Source organism: Sapajus apella, unplaced genomic scaffold, assembly GCF_009761245.1.
Source record: "Sapajus apella isolate SASKATOON/1434 unplaced genomic scaffold, GSC_monkey_1.0 scaffold25, whole genome shotgun sequence".
NCBI classification, from domain to species: domain Eukaryota; kingdom Metazoa; phylum Chordata; class Mammalia; order Primates; family Cebidae; genus Sapajus; species Sapajus apella.
Window position 1 is genome coordinate 16,515,891 of NW_022436965.1, and position 26,506 is coordinate 16,542,396.

Consider the following 26,506-nt stretch of genomic DNA (forward strand, 5'->3'; position numbering starts at 1 on the left):
GCAATCTCCACTCACTGCAACCTCTGTCTCCCAGGTTCAAGCAATTTTCCTGCCTCAGCCTCCCAAGTAGCTGGGATTACAGGCGCCAACACCATGCCTGGCTAATTTTTTTATGTTTAGTAGAGACGGGGTTTCACCATGTTGGCCAGGCTGGTCTCGAATTCCTGACCTCGGGTGATCCGCCTGCCTCAGCCTCCCAAAGTGCTGGGGTTACAGGTGTGAGTCCCTGGACCTGGCCATCAGTAGATCTTTACTTAATGAACAGTACTGTAAAAATGTGATGTAGGAGCAAAAAGTACCATGCTATCATTAGCCTGACTTTAGTTTTGTGACCACTGAGCTATATGGAGCTGTGAGAAATATGCAGGATCCAAAGCATGTCACATGAGAGTGGTGGCTTTCCTAGAGATAGACTATGGTTGAATATAATAGGGTGATGAAAAAACTGGGTGTATAGTTGCAGGCTTAAAATTAGGAAATGTATTAGAATACAGCAAGAATGGACTACAAGACTGCCTCTTTTAGAATAGTAACAATAAAGTAGAGCTCAGCTTATCCTTTATGGTCACAAGAAAAATCTCCCAGAATGTCTGTTGCCTCAGCTTACATGACCAGCCTGATATTTCTGGTTGATGTGCAACCTTAACCACTGAGATGGTAACCCTAAATTTGCTTAGGCAAGTAAGCCCATTTTATTAAGAAGCAAATCCCAAATTGATTGGAAGGGAAAACTGTTTTCTTAGAAGACTACTATTTAGAATTAACTATAGCTATGTTTTTTTTTTTTTTGTGATCTTTTTTTTGAGGCGGAGTTTTGCTCTTGTTACCCAGGCTGGAGTGCAATGGCGCGATCTCGGCTCACCGCAACCTCCGCCTCCCGGGTTCAGGCAATTCTCCTGCCTCAGCCTCCTGAGTAGCTGGGATTACAGGCACGCGCCACCATGCCCAGCTAATTTTTTGTAGCTTTAGTAGAGACGGGGTTTCACCGTGTTGACCAGGATGGTCTCGATCTCTTGACCTCGTGATCCACCCGCCTCGGCCTCCCAAAGTGCTGGGATTACAGGCGTGAGCCACCGCACCCGGCAGAATTAACTATAGCTATGAAGTATATCAAACCCATAGTATTATTTTTAAAGTCTGAAAATTATATATTTGGCATTTTAAGTTTATACAGTGTTTAAGAGAATTTGGCTTTTTAGAGCATCTATGAGATTAGTCTTGTGATTCCAGTATAAAATGTGATTGAGGTTAAGATTTAGGCTTAATTATTATTTTAAGTTTAAAGGTTAAGAGAATTTTGCTAAGTTTTAAAGGTTCCTGAATATTTAAAATAAATGCAAGTCACCTAATTTATGTGAAATTATAAAAACAACTACTTAGGAAAGCTTTATTAGACCATTAAAGATTTAAAAGCAAAGTAAAATTAAACCTAGAAATGAAGTTTAAGTTAAACTCTCTTAAATAAGATGTAGCCTCTTCTCTAAAAGTTAAATAGGTTTAAAAATGAAATAATATTTTTTAAAAATATCAATTATTCGAAAGTAATTGCAATTTGTTTTTCCTGGGCATAGGCTTCCCACAAGAACACCAAAAAATGGCGGACAGATATGGCGCCAAAGACCTAGGTTCCAATTCTAACTCTGTCACTAACTCACTTTAGGCAAATCATTTTATTTCTCAGTGCTTTATTTTCCTCAGCTGACCATGAAAGGGCTAGGAAGGAGATTATTTTCCCCATCTCTAATTATAAAACTGGACAGTTACTGAAAAGGTGAATTTTGTAATATTTCAGCCACTTTAGAGCAATCAAGTCAAAATGAACCATAAATATGGGTAACTTCAGCCCTCTTCAAAGTACTTCAATATACTGACCATCCCAGTTCTGATGGTCACGGGCCATCTCAAGCCATGATTTTCAAGTCAGTAGTGAGGTGATTTGCTACACAACTTAAAAGTTACCTCCAGGTATTGGCATCAGGATCAAAAACTTCTATGGTCTTCAAGTATGTTGTGCCATCAAAACCTCCTACTGCCATGAGCTGTCCATTCACCACTGCCAGGCCAACCTACACAAAACACAGTAAGCTACTGAAGAAACTAGACAATCATAAGGAAATTATAGACTGGTTTCTAGATAAATCTATTTAACAAAAGATAATTCTTTATGGCCTTACATTCTGGTTTACCGAAACACAGAGGGAAAATGTAACAACAAAAGTCTATCAAATTATGGGAACTATAAAATTATCTATTCAATGAGAATATTCACACAGAATCCAAAACATATATTTATTAAATTTTAGAAAAACTGTTCACTAGGAGTGAGCAAACAACTTCCAAACTGCTCTCACTTCCTCTGGCATTTGCCTCTGATCTTTCTAAATTGCTACTAAAATTCTCTTTTAAAAATACAAATCTAGGCCAGGCCTAATACCTGTAATCCCAGCACTTTGGGAAGGCCTAGGTGGGAGCATTACTTGAAGCCTGGAGTTCAAGATGTGCTTGAGCAACACAGTGAGACCCCCATCTCCATAAAGCAAACTAGAAAAATCTAACCATATTGTCACTTTCCTCTTTAAAACCTTTCACACTTTGGGAGGCTGAGGTGGATGGATCACTTGAGCCCAGGAGTTCGAGACCAGCCTCGGCAACATAGTGAGACCCCATCTCTACAAAAATTACAAAAATTAGCTGGGTGTGGTGGTGCACACCTGTAGTCCCAGCTACTTGGAGGGGTGAGGCAGGAGGACTGCTTGAGCCCAAAAGGTCAAGGTTGCAGTGAGCTGACATTGTGCCACTGCACGCTAGCCTGGAAGAGAGAGTGAGACCTGTCTTAAAAAAATCCTCTAAAACCAAAAAAACTTTCTAAGCCTCCCTACTACTTAAGGATAAGTTTAAAGTCCTTGTTATGTTACTCAGGCCCTCCAGAAATCTATCTGAGCCCACTATTTGGGCCTAACCTCCTATATTTTCCCTTTACTCCTAATAATGCATCCTATGCTGCAGTAAAACTGGATTATCTGCTAGGCCCTGAAGATAACATACATTTTTTACACCTCCACACTTCTGGACATATTCCCTGGCTGGTGTTTTCTTTTTGAGACAGGGTCTTGTTCTGTCACTCAGGCTAGAGCGCAGTGGTGCAATCACAGTTCACATAGTGAAACCCCATCTCTACTAAAAATACAAAAAAAATTAGCCAGGCATGGTGGCACGCATCTATAGTCCCAGCTACTCAGGAGGCTGAGGCAGGAGAATCGCTTGACCTGGGGAGGTTGCAGTGAACTGAGATCGCACCACTGCACTCCAGCCTGATGCCTGGTGACAGAGTGAGACTGTCTCTCTCAAAAAAAAAAAACAAAAAAAAAAACAAACAGTTCACTGTAGCCGCCTCCACCTCCTAGGCTCAAGTGATCCTCCCACCTCAGCTTCCCAAGTTGTTGGGACTACAGTGATGCACCACTATACCCGGCTAATGCTTTAATTTTTTGTATAGATGGGATCTCACATGTTACTCAGGCAGGTCTCAAACTCCTGGGCTCAAGTAATCCTCCCGCCTTTGTGTTTCAAAGTGTTGAGACTGTAGGCATGAGCCACTGCACCTGGCCTGGCTACTGTTTTCTGTTGATCTTTTAGAAAAGCTTATTCTTCCTTCATGAGCTAGCTTACATGCGACTGTCTTTGGTAGTCTCTTCACTGCCCCAACTCATTCTTACTTCCCCAAAGCAGTAAGCACATTCTCCTGAGTTCTTCTATAACACACATACCACTACTGTAGGGTTTACCTATTATAGTTGCCTGTAAACATTTCAATTTTCTTCACTAAATTGGGAGCTACTTAAGGACAGGCATCATGTCATACTCATTTTTGCTTTCCTAACACACAGTGAACACTTAACAGGAATGTGACTAAGATGCTGTTAGTTGTCAGTAATAAAAAGCCATAGACGTGAATGCTTTGATTTGCTGACACCTTCCAGTGGTGTTCCTTGATTTATGCAAACCAGAATTCACTATCTTTTATCCTCAGACTGTGGAGTGTTTAGCTACTGCTTGCTTCTTCCTGTTGTGGATATCTTGATGAATTCCTGACAGTGGTTAATGGGTTACCTTTCACTCTGAGCAAACATCCCAAAATGGATGAATTCTATACTTTATCCAGAAGTAGTCACAGGCCACCCATGGTCTAGGACATGTCATAGGTCAGTCTGATCTGGTCTATACTATAGATAGGATAGACTCAAACTGGTCTGTGGGCCAGGTGTGATGGCTCATGCCTGTAATCCTAGCACTTTGGGAGGCCGAGATAGGCAGATCACAAGGTCAGAAGTTCAAGACCAGCCTGGCCAATATGGTGAAACCCCATCTCTACTAATAATACAAAAATTAGCCAGGCATGGTGGTGCGCACCTGTAGTCCCAGCTACTCGAGAGGCTGAGGCAGGAGAACTGCTTGAATCCGGGAGGCGGAGGTTGTAGTGAACCAAGATCACGCCACTGCACTCCAGCCTGGGCAACAGTGTGAGACTCCGTCTCAAAAACAAACAAACAAACAAACAAAACCTGGTTTGTAGAGACTGGGGATGGGGCCAGATGTGTTTTTGCCTAAACATTTGTATTAGTATGGCAACTACTTAGACTATTAGCTGGAAACATTAGGTTGTAATATATAGCTCTAATATTAATTTAGATAAGGTAGTAGATAATATGAGCAGATTCTTTCAAAAAAGCAATGGATCCAGGATAAATCATAAAAGCCAGGTGCAGTGGCTCATGCCTGTAATCCCAGTACTTTGGGAGGCTGAGGTGGGTGGATCACCTGAGGTCAGGATTTCAAGACCAGCCTGGCCAGCATGGCAAAGCTCCATCTCTACTAAAAATACAAAAATTTAGCTGGGCATGGTGGCATGTGCCTGTAGTCCCAGCTACATGGGAGGCTGAGGCAGGAGAATTGCTTGAACCTGGGAGGTAGAAGTTGCAGTGAGCCGGGATTGCACCACTGAACTCCAGTCTGGGCAACAGAGTGAGGCTCCATCTCAAAAATACAAACAAACAAACAAAACAAAGGAGAAATCATTAAAAAAAAAAAAAAAACTCTCAAAGATATGATTGGACATAAAATTTTTAAACTACATGAAATAAAAATAATCAAAAGAAATTCATTTTCTAGTGTCAAATTAGCAGGGCTTGATTTACCTAAAAGCAACCTGAATGACCAGTGGTTCAATGAAGAAATTAAAAGTTTCTTGAAAAAAATGAAAATGCAAAAACAACATACTAAAACCTATGGGATAAAGTGAAAGTACTAAGAGGAAAGTTTGTAGCAGTAAGAGCCTACATCAAAAAAGTACAAAAACTTCAAATAAACAACCTAACAATAAATCTTAAAAAACTAGAAACGAACAAACCAAATCCAAAATTAGTAGAAGAGAAGATACAGTAAAGATTAGAGCAGAAATTAATCAAATTTAGGCGGAAAAACCAACAAAAGATCAATTAAATGAAAAGTTGGCTTTTGAAAGGATAAACAAAATCAATAAATCTTTAGACAGACTAAGAAAAAAGAATACCCAAATAAATAATCGGAATGAAAAAAGGAGATATAACAACTGATACCATAGAAATTCAAAGGATCATTAGAGGTTATAACGAACAAATATGTGCCTGTTATGAACAAATAAATTGGAAAATCTAGACGAAACAGATAAATTCCTAGACACAACCTACCAAGATTGACCCATGAAGAAATCCAAAACTTGAATAGACCAATAACAAGTAATGAGGCTGAGTGTGGTGACTTCTGCCTGTTAATCTTAGCACTTTGGGAGGCCGAGGTGAGTAGATTGCTTGAGCCCAGGAGTTTGAGACCATCCTGGGCAACATGGCAAAACCCCATCTCCACCAAAAAAATACAAATATTAGCTGGGTGTCATGGTGTGCACCTGTAGTCCCAGCTAATGGGGAGACTGACATGGAAGGATGGTTTGAGCCTGGGAGGTGGAGGTTGCAGTGAGCCAAGACTGTATCATTGTACTCCAACCTTGGGACAGAGCCAGACCCTGTCTCAAAACAAAAAAGTAATAGGATCAAAGTTGTAATAAAAAATCTCCTGGCAAAGAAAAGCCCAGGACCCAATGGCCTCACTGCTGAATCTTATCAAACACTCAAAGAAGAATTAATACCAATCCTCTCAAACTACTCCAAACAGAGAGGAAGAGGGAACACTTCCAAATCATTTTAGGAGGCCAGTATTACCCTGATACGAACACCAGACAAAGACACACTGAAAAATGGAAACTACGGTCCAATATCCTCAATGAACAATGATGCAAAAATCTTCAACAAAATCCCAGCAAACTGATTCAATGACACATTAGAAAGATCATTCATCATGACCAGGTAGAAATTATCCCAGGGATGTAACAATGGTTCAACATATGCAAATCAATCAGTGTGGCACATCATATCAACAGAATGAAGGACAAAAACCAAATCATCCTTTCGATTGATGCTGAAAAAGCATTTGCTAAAAGTAAGCATCCCTTTATGATAAAAACCTTAAAAAACTGGGTATAGAGGGAACATACCTCAATACAATAAAAGCCATATATAACAGACCCACAGAGAGCATCATTTAGAATGGGGAACAGACTGAAAGCCTTTCCTCTACGATCTGGAACAAGACAGGGATGCACACTTTCACCACTGTTATTTGATATAGTACTGGAAGTCCTAGCTAGAGTGATAGAGCAAGAGAAAGAAATACAGGGCATCCAAATTAGAAAGGAAGAAGTCAAATTATCCCTCTTTGCAGATAATATGATCTTGTGTTTGGAAAAGCCTAAAGACTCCACCAAAAAACTATCAGAACTGATAAATTCAGTAAAGCTGCAGGATACAAAATCAATATACAAAAGTCAGTAGCATTTCTATATGCCAACAGCAAACAATCTGAAAAAGAAATCAAGAAAGTTATCCTATTTACAATCACTACAAATAAAATAAAATACCTAGGAATAAACTGAACCAAAGAAGTGAAAAATCTCTATGATGAAAACTAGAAAACATTGATGCAAGAAACTGAAGAGGACACACAAAAATGAAAAGACAGTCCACCATGTTCATGGATTGGAATAATCAATATTGTTAAAATGTCCATACTATCCAAAACAATCTACAGATTCAATGCAATCCCTACCAAAATAACAATGACAGTCTTCACAGAAATAGAAAATATAATCCTAAAATTTATATGCAACCACAAAGACCCAGAATAGCTAAAGCTATCTTGAGCAATAAGACCAAAACTAGAGGAATCACATTATCTGACTTCAAATTATACTAAAGAGCTACAGTAACCAAAACAGTATGAGATTAGCATAAAAACAGACACATAGACCAATGGAACAGAATGGTGAACCCAGAAATAAACCTATACATCTCCACCAAACTGGTTTTTTTGACAAAGGTGCCAGGAACATATACTAGGGAAAGAACAATTTCTTCAATTAATTGTGCTGGGAAAACTAGACATCTACATGCAGAAGAATGAAACTAGACCCTATCTTTTGCCATATATAAAAATTAAATCAAAATGAATTAAATATTTAAATCTAAGGCCTCAAACTATGAAACTGCTAAAAGAAAACACTGGGAAACTCTCTAGGACATTGGTCTGCACAAAGACTTTTTTCAGCAATACTCCACAAGCACAGGTAACCAAGGAAAAAATGGACAAATGGGATCACATTAAGTCAAAAAGCTTCTGCACAGCAAAGGAAACAATCAACAAGGTGAAGAGACAACCCACAGAATGAGAGAAAACTACCCATCTGACAAGGGATTCATAACTCAAATATATAGGGGCTCAAACAACTCAATAGAAAAAAGTCTAATAATCCAATTCAAAAGTAGGCAAAAGATCTGAATAGACCTTTCTCCAAAGAAGACATACAAATAGAAAATAGGTATATGAAAATATGTCATCATCTGATCATTAGAGAAATGCAGATGAAAATGACAATAAGATATCATCTCACCCCTGTTAAAATGGCTTTTATCCAAAAAACAGACCATAATGATTGCTGACAAGGATGCAGAGAAAAGCGAACCCTCCTACACTGCTGGTGCAAATGCAAATTAGTACAACAGTTTGGAAGTTCCTCAAAAAACTAAAAATAGAACTATCATATGACCCAGCAATCTTACTGCTAGGTATACACCCCAAAGAAAGGAAATCAGTATACTGAAGAGATATCTGCACTCCCATGTTTATTACAGCACTACTAATAGCCAAGATTTGGGAGCAACTTAAGTGTCCATCAAACTCCACTTACTCCACTACGGCGTGATGTCATGGCCACCACCGGAGACCACTGGTTGGTTCTGGGGTTGTATCTCTCAGCACTGCTCAGCTCTGTAGTGTCATCTCTACCTCCTACAGCATAGATCATGTCCTGATACACCGCACAGCCTAGGTGTTTCCTCCGGGTCCCCATAGGGGCTATAGTGTGCCATCTGTTTTCCTGAGGATTGTAACGCTCCACTGTAGGGAAAAGAAAAACCAGTAAGTGAGCATTCAACCATTTCCACTCACCTCCAGTTTTCTTTATAGCCATTGATACTTTGTGATAACACATATTTTCAACACATGATCTGATTTTTGCTTCTGAGAAGGATTTGTATACCTCTGGACAGTATGACATATACTCACATCAGGGGCTGGTTTCTTCTAGGTATAGTACAGTGGAAAGGGCACATGTTGGGGTTCAGATACTCCAGGTTCTAGTTTTGACTAAATGACTAATTACCTACATGACTCTCGGCCTCACTCTCCCTGTCTTTAAATGGGGAGATTGACTACATGATCAATAAATACTAATAATTCATCATCATAATCAGAAAACTTCTGTATCCTGTATTCCCTTCCCTCTAGCATAGTGCATTTTAAGCCTCTGAAGAGAAGACATGTGACAATTAATCTGGCATGACTGTCACACTGACAATATCCTTAGGCAAAAAGACCCATAATATCTAAATAGAAAGGAATAACAAACCAGGCCAGGTGCAGTGGCTCATGCTTATAATTCCAGCACTTGGGGAGGATGAGGTGGGCAGACTGCTTGAGCTCAGGAGTTCAAGTCCAGCCTGGGCAACATGGCAAAACCACATCTCCACTAAAAATACAAAAATCAGCCAGGTGTGGTGGCACACACCTGTAATCCCAGCTACTTGGGAGGCTGAGGTGGGAGGATCGCTTGAGCCTCGGAGGTAGAGGTTGCAGTGAGCCAAGATTGTGCCACTGCACTCCAGCCTGGGTGACGGAGTGAGACCCTGCCATAAAAAACAAAAACAACAAAATCCAAATAAACCAATTTGCAGTTCTAAGTTTTTATTTATTCTTAGATTATAACAGTACATTTTTTTTTTTTAGGAGAAGTTGTGATGGTAAAAGGAACTAATTATATAAGAAAGTAGTTTTTAAAATTCATTATAAATTTCCAGCAGCTTGTAAAATGGGAAGAAAGAAATATCTGGGTAATATACTCAGACTACGACTACAGTAAGAGCTGAGGAGGAGCTGAGACCTGCACTTTCCTAGAGGGAAAATAAAGTATTTTCCTAGTAAATTATAGGATAACCTGGAGTTTTTATACTTTTTGTAGGAGGACTCTCCAGGAAAATGTTCTGCTTTTGGGGAATCGAATTGCCTTTGGAAGGGACTAACCTGTGTTGAGTGGAGATGTCCCGTCAGAGCCACCTACAGCATATAAAAACCCTCCTAACACAGCCACAGCCACACCTAGTCTTCTGGTACTCATAGAAGCTACCCGAGTCCACTTGTTCTCCTTCGGATCATACCTGCAGTGAGGGAAACCAGACTGTATGCTTGTTTTTATTAAGTGAAGCCTTTTTCATGCGATCTGAAATCACACTAATAGTCATTAGAAAAAAGTCACAGAATTTATGTCTGTGCCAGTTATTAAGCTATTTTCTACTCAGACTTAGAAAATATCCCCAGGAAAGAAAACCACCTGTGACAGCTCACATACACAGGCTCTTTCTTTAATGAAATTTTAGTTCATTTTGACATGCCTCTGATGTCTTTTAAAATATGATTTTTGTAATTTGTCTTCTTTTCCTAGTTGTTGTAGTTGGAGTGATGGCTGTTATTCTCTACTACATCCTATTTGGAAGTAGAAGTCTTTTGCACAGTTCTTTAAAACAACCTTTTTATTATAAAATTAAACTGTAAAATAAAAATACAGAAAGCCACACACACAAAAATGTATAGTTTGGAGTTATAATCAGGAAAGCCCCCTAGAAAATACCACCCAAGCCAAGAAAAAGAACTTTGCATGCCACTCCGGAAGTTCTGCAATGTGTCCTTTTCCAATCTCAATCCTCCCTTTCCCATAAAGTAACCATTATCCTGACTTTTAACAGTTATCACTTCCTTGTGTTTATAGTTTTATCACTCAAGTGTCATCCCTAGACACTTCAGTCTTACTTATTAACATTGAATTTTTAAATTTTTAAATTAATATTTATTTAAAAATAGGGGTCTTGCTGTGTTGACCAGGCTAATCTCAAAGTCCCAGCCTTAAGCAATCCTCTCACCTTGGATGCCCAAAAGTGCTGGGATTACAGGTAAGCCACTGTGCCTGGCTGAGACAAAAAAAAAAAGGCTAAGTGCAGTGGCTCACGCCTGTAATCCCAGCACTTTAGAAGGCTGAGGCTGGAGGACTGCTTGAGGCCAGGAGTTCAAGTTCAAGACCAGCCTGGTCAACACAGAGAGACCTTATCTCTATAAAAAATTTGGGAAAAAAAATTAGCCAAGCATGGTGGTGTTCACCTGCATTCCCAGCTACTTGGGAGGCTGAGGCAGAGGACTGCTTCAGACAGTTGTGAGCTACGATTGTACCACTGCACTTTAGCCTGGGTGACAGAGTGAGACCCTGTCTCTAAAAAAAATAAATTAGTGCTCGCTTTGGCAGCACATATACTAAAATTGGAACAATACAGAGAAGATTAGCATGGCCCCTGTGCAAGGATGACACGCAAATTCGTGAAGCGTTCCATATATTTTTTTTTTAATTAAAAAAAAAAACAAACTAAAAAGTTTATTATTATCTGCAGGGTTTCCCTCCAGTCCTTTTCCTCCCTGCAATTCATCTGTTTTAGAACCCGGAGTGTATGACAAATTTCCCCATAATATGGATTTAGTTGACTATACATTCATAATGCAGCACAATCTGTTCCTCTGTCCTTTGTATGTTCTGCAAATTGGTAGCTGGATCCAGAAGTTTGGTTCCTTTGACAAGACTACAGAGGGTGGTGTGTTAGCAGCTGTTTATCAATGTCTAGATACAATAATTTACTAAGTGTTGCAAAATGATAATATTCTACCACATATTTTCTTTTATTGGGATAATTTTATAAAGAAACAACCTTGTATCTACTATTTAGTTAATCAATTCATATAACACAGTTCATATAAGAAAGGCAGGACATATGCTCACTTCTTTCGCTTTATTTACATGTTTTGAGATGATAAATTTGATCCCTATGATCTTCCAAAGGCAAACAATTAGTCTTAAAAATTTTTATTTTGTTCTTAGATCTGTCAGACATCCAATTGCTTCTTTCTGATTTCTCCTGAAGATACATGCAGGTCTTGTGGCTAGTGGTAGTTTCTCTTTGCCAATTTGTGTTTTGGAGTTTGTGAGAATATCCTTTCCCTTAGTTTTGTCTTAAATTTTGTTCAAGATTTTTGTTTTTTAAATTGTGGTAAAATACACATAATATAAAATTTACCATATTAACCATGTTTTAACTGTTTAGTAGTGTTAACTATATTCACATTGTTGTGCAACTCCAATCTCCAGAACTAGTACACAGGTTTTTAGGTTTGCTATCTTACTATACCGTCTGTTTTCATGTGGGTATTTGGAGATATTAAAAAGCTATGCCATCACTGCTGCTATCCTCCTGTACTGAGTTTTGAAAGTGAAAAAAACAGATTTCTTGACAGAGAGATAAAAGGCAACTGGCATAGCTTTCAAGAGTTACCTTCAATTTTCTCTCTGACAGTTAAACTTTTCAATGTATACATGGTAAGCCAGTGAATGCTACCTCAAAAATTTTTTTTTTTTTTTTTTTTTTTTTGGGAGACGGAGTTTCACTCTTGTTACCCAGGCTGGAGTGCAATGGCGCGATCTCGGCTCACCGCAACCTCCGCCTCCTGGGTTCAAGCAATTCTCCTGCCTCAGCCTCCTGAGTAGCTGGGACTACAGGCACCGCCACCATGCCCAGCTAATTTTTTTGTATTTTTAGTAGAGACGGGGTTTCACTATGTTGACAAGGATGGTCTCGATCTCTTGACCTCGTGATCCACCCGCCTCGGCCTCCCAAAGTGCTGGGATTACAGGCTTGAGCCACCGCGCCCGGCCTCAAAAATTTTTATACAGTCATGACTCATTTCTTTTTAAGTGAGGATGAAATATGATATGTTCTTTTTTTTTTTTTTTTTTTGAAAAGGAGGTTTTCTTTTTTTACCCAGGCTGGAGTGCAATGGTGCGATCTCGGCTCACCGCAACCTCCGCCTCCTGGGTTCAGGCAATTCTCCTGCCTCAGCCTCCTGAGTAGCTGGGATTACAGGCACACGCCACCATGCCCAGCTGAATTTTTGTATTTTTAGTAGAGACGGGGTTTCACCATGCTGACCAGGATGGTCTCGATCTGTTGACCTCGTGATCCACCCGCCTCGGCCTCCCAAAGTGCTGGGATCACAGGCGTGAGCCACCGCGCCCGGCCGAAATACGATATGTTCTTATCAGTAATCATAGCACAAGACTCTAAAATCTAATGACAAAAAGCTGACAAAAGAAATTACGAACAAAATCTGTTCCACCAAATTTAACTATTTGTACACCAGTATAAAGCGACTATGGCAGCCCACCCAGATTTCCCTAAGCATACTTCAATGGTTAATGAGAATCTATATACAAAATACTTTGGGCTTTTTATAAGATGTTCTATACAAAGTATTATTACTTAATCATTTCTCTCGGGGAAGTCTGGATAGAGTCATGCATTAAGTACATTCCAGGTAGATTCAGGAAAAAAAAAAATCAGAACAGATTTAACAAGTGATATGCTTGATATCATATATAGAGTGTAATCTGAAATACATTTCTAACATTTCAATGTTAGGTACAATCAGTGTGACATTTGAAAAACTCAGGTTATGTCCCCCAAAGCATAGGCAACAAAAGCAAAAAAGATAAGATTACATCAACCTAAAAAGCTTCTGCACAGCAAAGGTAACAGTCAACATAGTGAAGAGACAATCTATAGAGTCAACAGCAAGAAAACAAATAATCTGATTAAAAAATGGGCAAAGGACCCGAATAGATAATTCTCAAAAGAATACATACAAATGACTAAGTATATGAGAAAATGCTCAATATCACTAATTATCAGGGAAATGCAAATTAAAATCACAATGAAACATCATGTCACACCTGTTAGAATGGATACTATATATAAAAAAGAAAACAAGTGTTAGCAAGAATATGGAGAAAAGGAAACCCTTGCACACTATTGATGAAAATGTAAATTAGTATGGCCATTATGGAACACAGTGTGGAGGTTCCTCAAAAAATTAAAAGTAGAACTATCATATGATCCAGTAATCCCACTACTACGTATATATCCAATGGAAATGAAATTAGTATGGTGAAGAGATACCTGTACTCTCACATTCATTGCAGCATTATTTACAATAGACAAGATATGAAGTTAGCCTAAATGTACCTCAACAAATGAATGGATACAGAAAATGTAGCATATATGAACAGAATACTCTTCCTTACAGATTTCCTTACAAAAGAAGGAAATCCTGGCATTTGTGACAGCATAGATAAACCTGCAGGACAATAAGTGAAATAAGCTAAACATAGAAAGACAAATATTGCATGATCTCACCTATATGAGGACGCTAAAAAAGTTGAACTCATAGAAGTAGAGAGCAGAATGGTGGTTACCAGGGGATGGCAAGGTGAGGGGCAGTGAGGAAATCTTGGTAAGGAAATCTTGGTAAATGAATACAAAATTTCAGTTAGAGAGGAGGAATAAATTCAAGAGCTCTAATGTACAACATAGTAACTATAGTTATTAGCAACAAATTGTATACTTGAGAGATTTTAAGTGTTCTCACCACAAATAAATCTTAAGTATGTGAGGTAATAAATATGTTAATTAGCTTGATTTAGCTATTCCGCAAGCTATATATATTTCAAAATATCATGCTGTACCCTATGAATATATACAATTTTTGTTGATTAAGAAAAAAACCCTTTTTTTTAGATCTTTCATTTTGCTAGACTTTAAGATCAACTGAAGACTTTTTCTTGAAAGCCTGTGGGAAATCCACTGAACAGTAGATATTCCAGTGTCCTAAATTCAGCTTTCCTTGTTTCTTTTTTTTTTTTTCCCTCGAGACAGGGTCTCACTTTGCACCCAGGCTGAAGTGCAGTGGTGTGATCTCGGCTCTCTGCAGCCTCAACCTCCTGGGCTCAAGCGACCCTCCTGCCTCAGCCCCAAAATAGCTGGGACTACAGGTATGTACTAACAAGGCCAGCTAATTTTTTTTTATATATTTTTATCTCTCCATGTTGCCCAGGCTGGTCTTGAACTCCTGAGCTCATGCAATCCACCTGCCTTGGCCTTCCAAAGTGCTAGGATTACTGTTGTGAGCCACCATATCCGGCCTGTACTTGTTTCTTTTAAAGACCCCTATGTTCTTTAAAATAAAAATATGAAAAATGACTTAAAAAAATCACCTCTCAACAATGTTCAGGCAAGACACACCATCCTGGCCACCCACAGCATAGAGAAAGCCTCCAAGTACTGCCACACCAACACTTGTCCTGCAGGTGCTTGTAGGGGCTACATCGCTGCTCCACTGGTTTGTTTTGGGGTCATACCTGAGAAGAACATACCAAGAGGAGAGTTTGTATTATACAAAGGAAGCTTGGCTAGGTTTACATATTCTAAATTCACAGATTTATATGATATATATTCTTTCCCTTAAGTATGGGCTGATTAATAATAACTAAAACATTTGAAAATCTAGTTTGTGTTTTTTTTTTTGAAATTTATGTGTGAATATATTTTCTTTAAAAAAAAATCAGAATATTATTGATAAAGCTAAAGCCCTCTTTGAGTTCCAGCTGAATTCTGGTCTCTTCCCATTTTGATTTGGCATATATCCTTTAAGACTTTTCAGTAAAATACTTTTATATAGGTATATATGTATCCACATATGCATTTGTTTATATGCAAGCATGTTTTCTTTACATAAATAATACAACACAGTAGGCACTGCTTTTTCCCTCCACATTTTTAAAGATCTCTTTATGCTAATACAGCTCTAAATTTTTCTAAGCCATTATCCTTGTACATTTCTCTTTGTGCAAATGGATGATAGGTGGAATTACTGTGGCAACAAAGAGTATGCTTAATTTTTTTAAAAAAATACTATCAAATTGCTCTTTTTGTAGATATATAGTGTTTTTTCAATTTTATTAATTTTTTTTTTGTTTATTGGGTTTTGTTGCTTTTTAGTGACTTGACTTAAAAGCATCATTCATTTATTTTGCATCTTTCTTACTTCCAAATGCATATAATTTATATAAATGTATGTAAGCTAAAATTCGTGTAAATTTGCCTTTGGATACCACCTTAGTTGCATTCTATCCATTTTGATATATATAGGCTAAATTGTTAAGGTATAAATATTTAACTACTTTTATTTAACTCATTATTTTTTTTTTAAACTGGGATGTGTTCTTTTTTTTCCATAAGTTGTTGGGGTATTAGGGTACAGATAATGTTTGGTTACATGAGTTAGTTCTTTAGTGGTGATTGGTGATTTTGGTGCACCCATCACCCAATCAGTATGCAATGCACCATTATGTGTAGTCTTTTATCCCCCACCCGCCTCCGACTCTTCCCCCGCCAAGTCCCCAAAGTCCACTGTATCATTCTCATGCCTTTGTGTCCTCATAGCTTGGCTCCCATATATCAGTGAGAACGTATGATGTTTGGTTTTCCATTTCTGAGTTACACTGCTTAGAATAATGGTCTCCAATCTCATCCAGGTCACTGCAAAAGCTGTTAATGCATTTCTTTTTATGGTTGTGTAGTATTCCATTATATATATATATATATATATACCACAATTTCTTTATCTATTCATTGGCTGATGGACATTTGGGTTGCTTCCATGATTTTGCAATTGTGAATTGTGTTCCCAGAAACGTGTGTGCAAGTATCTTTTTCAATTAATGACTTCTTTTCTTCTGGGTAGATACCCAGTAGTGGGATTGCTGGATCAAATAGCAGTTCTACTTTTAGTTCTTTAAGGAATCCCTGCACTGTTTTCCATAGCAGCTGTACTAGTTTACATTGCCACCAGCAGGGTAGAAGTGTTCCTTGTTCACCGCATCCATGCCAACATCTACTGGTTTTTGATTTTTTGGTTATGGCCATTCTTGCAGGAGTAAGGTGGTACTGCACTGTGGTTTTGATTTGCATTTCCCTGATCATTAGTGATGTTAAGCATTTTTTCATATGTTTCTCGGCAATTTGTATATCTCTTTTGAGAACTGTTTATTCATGTCATTAGCTCAGTTTTTGATAGGACTGTTTTTTTTTTCTCACTGATTTGAGTTCATTGTGGGTTCTCAATATTAGTCCTTTGTCAGATGTATAGATTGCGAAGATTTTCTCACATTCTGTGGGTCGTCTGTTTGCTCTGCTGACTGTTCCTTTTACCATGCAAATCTCTTAATTAGGTCCTAGCTATTTATCTTTGTGTTTATTGCATTTGCATTGGGGTTTTGGTCATGAAATCCTTGCCTAAGCCAATGTCGAGAAGGGTTTTTCCTATGTTATCTTCTAGACTTTTTGTATTTTCAGGTCTTAGGTTTAAGTCCTTAATCCATCTTGAGCTGATTGTTGTATAAAGTGAGAGATGAGGATCCAGTTTCATTTTCCTACATGTGGCTAGCCAATTATCCCAGCACCATTTGTTGAAAAGAGTGTCCTTGCCTCACTTTATGTTTTTGTTCGCTTTGTTGAAGATAAGTTGGCTGAATGCATTTGGGTTTATTTCTAGGTTCTCTATTCTGTTCCATTGGTCTATGTGCCTATTTTTATACCAGTACCACACTGCTTTGGTGACTATAGCTTTATAGTATAGTTTGAAATCAGGCAGTGTGATGCCTCCAGATTTGTTCTTTTTGCTTAGTATTGCTTTGGCTATGCAGGCTCTTTTTTGGTTTTATATGAACTTTATAATTGTTTTTTCTAATTCTGTGAAGAATGATGGTGGTACTCTGATGGTGATCGCACTGAATTTATAGATTGCTTTGGCAGTATGGTCATCTTCACAATATAGATTCTATCCATCCATGAGCATGGGATGTGTTTCCATTTGTTTGTGGCATCTGTGATTTCTTTCTGCAGTGTTTTGTTGTTTTCCTTGCAGAGGTATTTCAACTCTTTTGTTAGGTATATTCCTAAGTATTTTATTTTTTGCAGCTATTTTTTAAAAGGTTGAGTTCTTGATTTGATTCTCTGCTTGGCTGCTGTTGGTGTATAGAAGAGCTACTGATTTGTATACGTTAATCTTGTATCCAGAAATTTTGCTGAATTCTTTTATCCATTCTAGGAGTTTTCTAGAGGAGACCTTAGGATTTTCAAGATAAATGATCATATCATCAGCTAACAGTAACAGTTTGACTTCCTCTTTGCTGATTTGGATGCCCTATATTTTTTTTCTCTTGTCTGATTGCTCTGGCTAGGACTTCCAGTACTGTGTTGAAGAGGAGTGGTGAGAGTGGGCATCCTTGTCTTTTTCCCATACTCAGAGGGAATGCTTTACACTTTTCCCCATTCAGTATGTTGACTGTGGGTTTGTCATAAATGACTTTTATTACGTTAAAGTATGTCCCTTGTATGCCAATTTTGCTGAGAGTTGTAATCATAAAAGAATGCTGGATTTCGTTGAATGTTTTTTCCGAATCTATTGAGAGGATCACGTGATTTTTGTTTTAAATTGTTTATGTGGTGTGTCACACTTATTGAGCTGCATATGTTAAACCATCCCTTCATCCCTAGGATTATCTTTTTGATATGATGTTGGATTTGGTTAGCGAGTTGGGGCACTCACAGTATTTGGGGTGTCTCCCGGGTCCTACAGGAGCAGTACGTTTCCTTCAGAGGGTCTATAGGTCCTTTTGGGATTGCTGGCTTGTTCTTGCACTCAATCTCGAGCTAAAATTCACAATCAAGCCTCCACATGCTGTTTGGTCTGGAGCTTCAAACTAGTCCTGCCTCCCATCCGCCATGATCCCTTCTGGGATCCCATCAATTTATTTTTAAGTGTGTTCATTGTTATTTTCTTTTCTTTGAGACACAGTCTTGCTCTGTCACCCAGACTAGAGTGCAATGGTGCAATCTCATCTCACGACAACCTTTATCTCCCAGGTTCAAGCAGGCCTCCTGCCTCAGTCTCCTGAGTAGCTAGGACAACAGGCGTGTACCACAAGTGGTTAATTTTTGTATTTTTTGTAGAGATGAGTTTTCTCCATGTTACATACTTCTATGGGACTGATCCCTCTGCTTTTTAAGATTTTTTTTACCCAGCTGCACAATCTATACCTTTAGAACTTGATTTGCTGCAGGGTTTTGTAGATGTGTTATGGAAATAAAGAGTCACTGTTAATCAAAACAGCTTCTTGAGAGCAAGAAGCTACTGAAACATCAGTTGCTACAGATTCCCAATGTGCCCAGTCACTATGATAGATATTACGGTGAAATACATTTCAACATGTATAGTTCAATGTGATGGATATGTACAAACATATTCAAATTACTTACAGAAGAGCAAAGGAACAATTAACTCATCTGTGCGGTATAATAGAAAGTTTTATGTAATAAGTAACATTTGTGTCTTAAAGGAAATGTAAGTCTTAAAGGGGCAGAGGTATCTCAGAGAAAAAAGAGTAGCATGCATATAAGTAAGGAGAGAGGTATGAAGGAAGACAGCATGTCCAAGGAACTGCAGGCAATTGATGTGTCTACAGTAGCATGCTTAGGGAGTGGTAGTGTATCATAGGAGACACAGGTGGAGACCAGATCACAAAGAATTTGTGTATCATGCTAACTTGTTTAGGTTGCCAACTGTGCCACAGATGCAATACAAAAATGCATTAAATCACATTTGTTTCCTAATTAATATCTCAAATAAAACTATATGAATAGTAGAGAGAAAATTACAGATTGACTTTACTCACCTTTCAACACTATTGAGATAAGAGGATCCATCATGGCCTCCTACTGCATATAACAGATCATCAAGAACACTGACTCCAACTCCGCATCTCCTTTTGCTCATTGAAGCCACCATTCTCCATTCATTGGTCTGTGGGTCATATCGTTCAACACTGGAAATGGCATCTCCACTGCACCAACCACCAACTGGAAATGTAACAGAAATGGTCAAGAGAATCCTATCCTAAAGTATAGCATGTAACACTCACTACTAACTTCACTGTGCCCTAATGCTTAGACTAACCACGTCTCTAGTAGTGGGTCAAAATGCAAGTTATGACTTTAACTCATTCCACTGGGATTGCTATAATCTTTAATTAATTTTGTAAATAAGTCAGTATTACATATATTTTACAAAGAAATGATACCAATTCAAATAATGAGATAATACGGCTATATGCACAGAATGGAGAAATTATAGATGGATATGCATAGAATGAAGAAATAAATTATAACCGTTTAATATATAATGTTTTTTCACAATTCCATGTAATCATGGGATGACTTGCACATTGATATATAAATTAATGCATGTGACTCATTTCAACAAAATATCTACTGCATAACATTTTTAGTTTTTGAGAAAGGATCTTGTCCTGTTGCCCAGGCTGGAGTACAGCGGTGCAATCATGGCTCACTGCAGCCTTGACATCCTAGGCTCAAGCCATCTTCCTGTCTTAGCTTCCCAAGTAGCTGGGACTACAGGCATGCACTTGCACACCAAACTAATTGTTTTTCTTATTTTTTGTAAAGATGAGGCCTCCCTATATTGCCCAGGCTGGTCTCAAACTCCTGGCCTCTGCCTTGGCCTCCCAAAGTGCTGGTATTATAGGTATGAGCCATTGTGCCCAGCCAACATTTCTGGATTTATATAAAAATGGATATCAAAGGTATTGAATGAGGAAAAGAAAACAGAGCACTCTTTTGGAGTATACCAGTTTTGAATCATGGGTTAAGAGTCAAGCTACTCACTGACTTGTTATTTATTTCTTATGACAGTAGATATCACAATTGTCCAAAGGATTATTCAAATGACAATTTCTCATATGGGAAAATATTCAGTTTAGTGATAGTATATTAAGATCCAAACCTGCAAAGAGTACTTCCCCACATCGGATAGGTTTCCGTGGTCTCGTCCTTGGTCCTTGCATTAGTGGTCGTTCTTGCGGCAATAGGAGGTAGTTTTTAGCCTCATCTACCAAGTCTCTGTAGAAAAAATTTCTGCCTTTATTTCAAATATCTAAATTACATTGTTAGTTAAGTCACAGTGTAGTTTAGGAATATATAGGTTGGCAAAGAGAAGCAAGCATAAATCAAACCAAATCATGAATGCCAGCCAATATTAAAATTGGTAGGAACATGAAAGCAATAATGCCAGTCAAACTGAGTTGTGAATTGATTAGTATTTCTATCATGACTCATATCTCACTGCAAATTTAGCCTAATGCTCAACATGCTTACAGCCAAGATAACTTATGAAAAAGTAAAAATTACAATTCAATTACCACACTGCAGAGTTACCACTTTCTAATACAGTTTATTAGATTCTGCAAGATATTAGCAAGGTAGCATATCAGCCAGGGTACTAGTTATTTGCTAGATTAATATAACTGGGTCAAAAATTGGGTTGCTAAAAAGAAATACTGTATTGTCACAAATTTGCTATCTGGTAACATATGAATGGTTTACTCTCAACAAGTCTACTAAGACAAATTTTCTGTCTTGTTAAGATACTTTAAGAGAAGAATCTGGTAATTACACTTGTTAAATACAATAATTCTAATACAAACTATTTGTGTATGTACTTACTTCACTTGGGTACTTTTAAGTGACCCAGTACCTGATTAGTACAAATTCAGTCTGTTACTCTGTTCTGCACCAACTCTGGAAGTGTTTCCTAAATTACCCTCTATTTTCATTCTTGTTATTTATGCTACAAAGAGTAATTTATTCCTGCTGGACCAGTGCCAAGCATTACGCAATAATGTACTTTCCAATACAAGGCTTTACTAAGTCCCTTTCTGAATTTATCTAAAAACAAAAACAAACAAACCCCAAAAACCCAAGCCAATGACCAAGAACTTTTTCTAGTTTCCCATAAAGACAAAGACTTTGACCTCCTAATACTTCATTAGGTCATTCAAGAGTTCCTAGAAAGAATACTATAGAGTTATAATACTGAACAAATCAACACAAAATTAATGGTAGTAACAACACTTACAGCTTTGTGCTAGTCCTGGTTTTTAAGTGCTTAATATATATAAACTCATTTAATCTTCACAACAGCCTTATGGAATAGGCACTATTATCATCCTCACTTCATAGAGGAAGAAACTGCAGCACAAAGAAGTTAGGATATCAGGAAGGGTCTTCTTTCAAATGTGACTTCATAACTACCTTTACTTTCTGCATCAAATCAGTACAATCTGATTTATATTTAATGGAGGAAGGGCATCTATGTATTACTTCTTCAGATTTCAGCATGTATAATGTATATGGTTTTCCTTTTTGCAATATTTAGGAGAATTAATTACCATTTGTCTGTGTTTTAAATGTAAAAGACAAACATCTATTTAGTTTAACTCTAGTCCATGGCAAAGAGAAAAATGAATAACTAATATAAAAAAGATACACTAAAATAAAATAGAAACATCTAAAATCCCCTCCAACCTCTCCTGTTAAAGGAACAGGCTTTAGGCAGGGCACAGTGGCTCACACCTGTAATCCTAGCACTTTGGGAGGCCGAGGCAGGCAGATCATGAGGTCAAGAGATTGAAACCATCCTGGCCAACATGGTGAAACCTGTCTCTACTAAAAAATACAAGAATTAGCTGGGCATGGTGGCACACACCTGTGGTCCCAGCTACTCAGGAGGCTGAGGCAGGAGAATCGTTTGAACCTGGGAGAATCGCTTGAACCTGGGAGGCAGAGATTGTAGTGAGCTGAGATCGCCACCGCACTCTAGCCTGGTGATGGAGCGAGACTCCATCTAAAATAGTAATAATAATAAAGGAACAGGCTTTAGCTTATAGAAGAAATGCAAGTGAATCTACACGTCCTACCGCTGTTCTAGAATAAGGGATCATTCTAAATTTCTTTAATCACCAAGGGAGGTCCAAAGGTCAGTTAGTTTAGAAAGTTCTGAGTATAGATTTGCTCTTTCACTTTTATATTTGGGATATGCTGGTGAAAAATAGTTAAAAATCCCAGAAGATTTCAGATTGGAACCTAATTCTTAAAATCCGTCATATTGGAAATGTAATTTATTACATTTTGTATATACTTTAGAGACAGCCTAGTAAAATAGGTTACTATTCCTCCTCTGCTTTATAAAAGTAGTTGGAGTTTCCTTTGTCAAAAAACCTCTGGAAACTGCTTCACCTAGTTCTAGTGAAAATCTTTCTATAGCAAATAGCTGTAGATCGTTAACTCTGTCCACAATTAAGAAAGCAAGGCTGGTTCTATTCCCCAACCAGACATATGTGATAGAAGGAAAAGATGTTCACTGACACAGTCAACAGCATTATTCAATTACCTCAAGGAAAAAAAATATATTAGCAGAGAATTGGCTCTTAAATTTAAGCTTGCATTATAATCTTGGAAATCTACCTCTTTATTGCCACTTCTACACCAATAAGCATCACACATAAAAAAACTAATGGAATGGAATACTGGAAGTTCATTTCTCTCTTCCTTTTCCTCCTCTTGACCCTAGCCTAGAAGAAAAACTTGTTAAATTAATGCCCTGGTTTCAGCTCCACAAAATACAATATTTAGGAAGAAATATAAATAAGGAAATTAGGAAAAAATAGGAATGCTTAGTTGTTGATTTTTTCCCATATAGGGTCACTCATACCTGCATTCTTCATCACTTTTGATGAGAGGATCAGAGCCTACTGTGCCCACCAGGAACTTGGGACTAAGCAAAGGCAAACGAACATGTTGCAGCACCTATGACACAATAAACACCATTATTTTAATTAACTAATCAATTTTGAGACAGGTCTTACTCTGTTGCCCAGGCTGGAGTGCAGTGGCATGATCGCAGGTCACTGCAGCCTCAGCCTCCTGGGCTCAAGTGATCTGCTTACCTCAGCCTCCAGAGTAGCTGCAACTACAGGTGCATGCCATCATACCCATCTAATTTTTGTATTTTGTTTGTAGAAATGGGGAATCACCATGTTGCCCAGCCTGGTCTCAAACACCTGAGCTCAAGCTATCTGCCTGCCTTATCCTCCCAAGTGCTGGAATTATGGACTTGCACCACTGCACCCAGACAGTAAACACTATTAAGGGCATGAGCTCTCATCTGCAAGATATTTAAGAGAATACATAACCCATGCTACCCTACTGTGCTTCCGAATGTTTTGGGATCTAACTAAATACCATAAATAAGGAAGGAAGAAAGGCATACCTACTAAAAACTTTCAGTCATATGTTATAAGCTCTTCTATAACAGGACTCAAATTAATTCACAATCCAGAAGAATATCTTGTTAAACTGCTATAGTCATAACAACAAGAATGGGTCTTAAGTAAACTACGGATCACTCAATGACTTCTGATGCATCATCTCATTACTCTTGAAAGTGTCATAGTATTTTCAAGTTATATTGAAGGGAAACTGTGGTAGAATTTCCAAGCTATAGGAAAAGAAGCATCCTTGTTTTCTCTTGTTCATTTTATACAATTCTAGCTTTTAATTGTGCTATCATTCAAAAGTAGAATTGATCCAAAATATGGAGAAAGCACAGGAGCAAAAATCCACATTAATAAGCAACCAAAATGCTTCGAATACTTATTTCCTTATTTGGAAACAGATGGACTTTCTTACAGATGAATGTGGAGTGATAACTGTTTCATGTTCGCAAGACAAATACATATTATTTCATCTAGTACTAATCAGTTTCTTAGAGAAGCATTTCTATCATTACCTGGGGTAACTGAGGACGTCTTTCCTGAATACTATATTTGACCCAGGCCATCACTGCATTGAACACTTGTTCTTCACTGCGAACATTTAGCTCATCACTGGATATTATATCAATGAGTTGATTGGCTGGAAGCAACATGAACTCTTCACTCTCCATTACCTGTTCAAAGTTAGGTAAGAAGAAAAAAAAAATCCTGTGATCACATTTATTGTCTCAATGTTTTTCTTCAGGGTTATGGGGCAAAGCTGTATACCACAATAGAGGTGAAGTTTAAAACGAGACCAGAGGAAAAGAAAAATTTAAAAAGAGAACAAAGGAAAGTACAGAAGACACCATTAAAATTTAGTAAAAATAGCTGGGCACGGTGGCTCATGCCTGTAATCCCAGCACTTCGGGAGGCTGAGGCAGGCGGATCACCTGAGGTCAGAAGTCCGAGACCAGCCTGACCAATACGGTGAAACCCCTTCTTTAAAAAAAAAGATTAAAAAAAAATTTAGTAAAAATAATCATTTGTGATTCAAGCAATTTAAGAAAAATGACTTAAAAAAGATAAAAATAAAAATTTATATTCAAAATAAGCCAAATTAACTATATCAAACTATAACCCCAGATATATGAGGCATATAAAAAGTCAGGAAAAGCCTTCAGAAGAAGATAAATTACTGAATGGTCAGTGTTTAGGGCAGAAAAACCAAGAGGTCAGTTTAAAAAAAGAATCAGAGTATCAGCAATTCTGTAAGCAAGAATGAATATAATGAGGAGAGTATTAGACCAATGGAAAACTCTGAGGACCAAAACACTCTGATATATATGCTAGTGAGAAACTACAAACACCAATAATTCTCTTTACCCACGGCTAGGGAGCTGTCAGAATGGAGATGAAACAGCAACGAGAATATTACCTTGTTGTGCAGGCCAGCCACCTATTCCAAGGCCTTGTAATTCCATTCATCAGGATGTAGAGTAAAAGGGACAGGGTGTAACGCAGAGGAAAGAAACAGTCACTGCTACCCTTCATGTGGTTTGTTATATTAGTACTCAGGAGATTATACTACATGTGATGTCTATTAGTGCAGGCAGTACCTCTAATGAAGCTGATGGATTCTCTTGGGACAGGGTTATATTCATGATCATCAAAAAGTCAAAATATTTAGCAAAATATGCAACAGGCCATAAAAATAATTTAAACATTTGATTAAGAATGTTTTCCTTAGCCACGTGCAGTGGCTTGTGCCTGTAATCCAAACACTTTAGGAGGCTGAGGCAGGATAACTTTTAGATTCAGGGGGAAGTATGGGAGGTGGGTGAGGGATAAAAGACTACACATTGGGTACAGTGTACACTGCTCAGGTAATGGGTGCACCAGAATCTCAGAAATCACCAATAAAGAACTTATTCATATAATTAAACACTACCTTTAGTGTTTAATTAACACTAAAGGTATTAATTATATACCTTTAGTATTATATTAATTATATACCTTTAGTCCAAAAACTGTTGGGGGAAAAAAAACGGTAGGGTCCTGAGCTGACCACCTTACTGCAAAATAGATAAATAAAAATAAAATAAGAATTTTAAAATGTTATAAAATAGACTATGTTCTTCCCTTGCTTACAATCCTTTAATGGTTTTCCAGCACTCTTAGGATCAATCTAAAATTCTTTTCTTTTTTTTTTTTAAGACAGTGTCTGGCTCTGTTACCCAGGCTCCAGTGCAGTGGTATGATCTTGGCTCACTGCAACCTCTACCTCCTGGGCTCAAGCCATACTCCCACCTCAGTCTCCTAAGTAGCTAGGACTAGGGGCACATGCCATCATGCCCAACTAATTTTTGTATTTTTTGTAGAGACAGGGTTTCACCACATTCCCCAGGCTGGTCTTGAACTCTTGAGCTCAAGCAATCTCCCCGCCTCCACTTCCCAAAGTGCTGGGATTACAGGCATGCACCACTGCACCTTGCCAATCTCAAATTCTTAACATGGTCTAACAACCTCAGTGTGATTTAGCCTTCTTCTTTCTGTGTAATCACTATGTAACATTCTCCACTGCCTTGGTTTCTGGGTCCCACTGGGTTTTTTCAGATCTTCAAACTAGTTATATGCTTTTTAATGTCTCAGGATTTTGCACAAGTTGTTCCAGGACCAAAGTTAAATTTCTCTGTAATACACTCT

General features: G+C 38.0%; 1 protein-coding gene and 1 non-coding gene across 4 annotated transcripts in view; one reads left to right on the forward strand and one right to left on the reverse strand.

Moving 5' to 3' along the window:
• Positions 1–26,506, reverse strand: part of KLHL20 (kelch like family member 20) — a 46,646-nt gene that overhangs the window by 3,110 nt on the left and 17,030 nt on the right. For 2 of the 3 annotated variants that reach the window (XM_032291357.1, XM_032291356.1), the window contains 8 exons: positions 24,337–24,495; positions 23,260–23,354; positions 20,494–20,609; positions 19,367–19,550; positions 14,846–14,989; positions 9,727–9,860; positions 8,336–8,544; positions 1,960–2,066 (listed from right to left, as the gene is read on the reverse strand). In XM_032291357.1, coding sequence (XP_032147248.1) covers positions 1,960–2,066; positions 8,336–8,544; positions 9,727–9,860; positions 14,846–14,989; positions 19,367–19,550; positions 20,494–20,609; positions 23,260–23,354; positions 24,337–24,495 — 1,148 coding nt within the window. The remainder of the gene's footprint in view (positions 1–1,959; positions 2,067–8,335; positions 8,545–9,726; positions 9,861–14,845; positions 14,990–19,366; positions 19,551–20,493; positions 20,610–23,259; positions 23,355–24,336; positions 24,496–26,506) is intronic. The other variant, XM_032291358.1, reaches the window with a different exon arrangement.
• On the forward strand, positions 10,981–11,087 carry LOC116560337. The gene has a single exon (XR_004272921.1). It is a non-coding gene; the product is annotated as a U6 spliceosomal RNA (small nuclear RNA).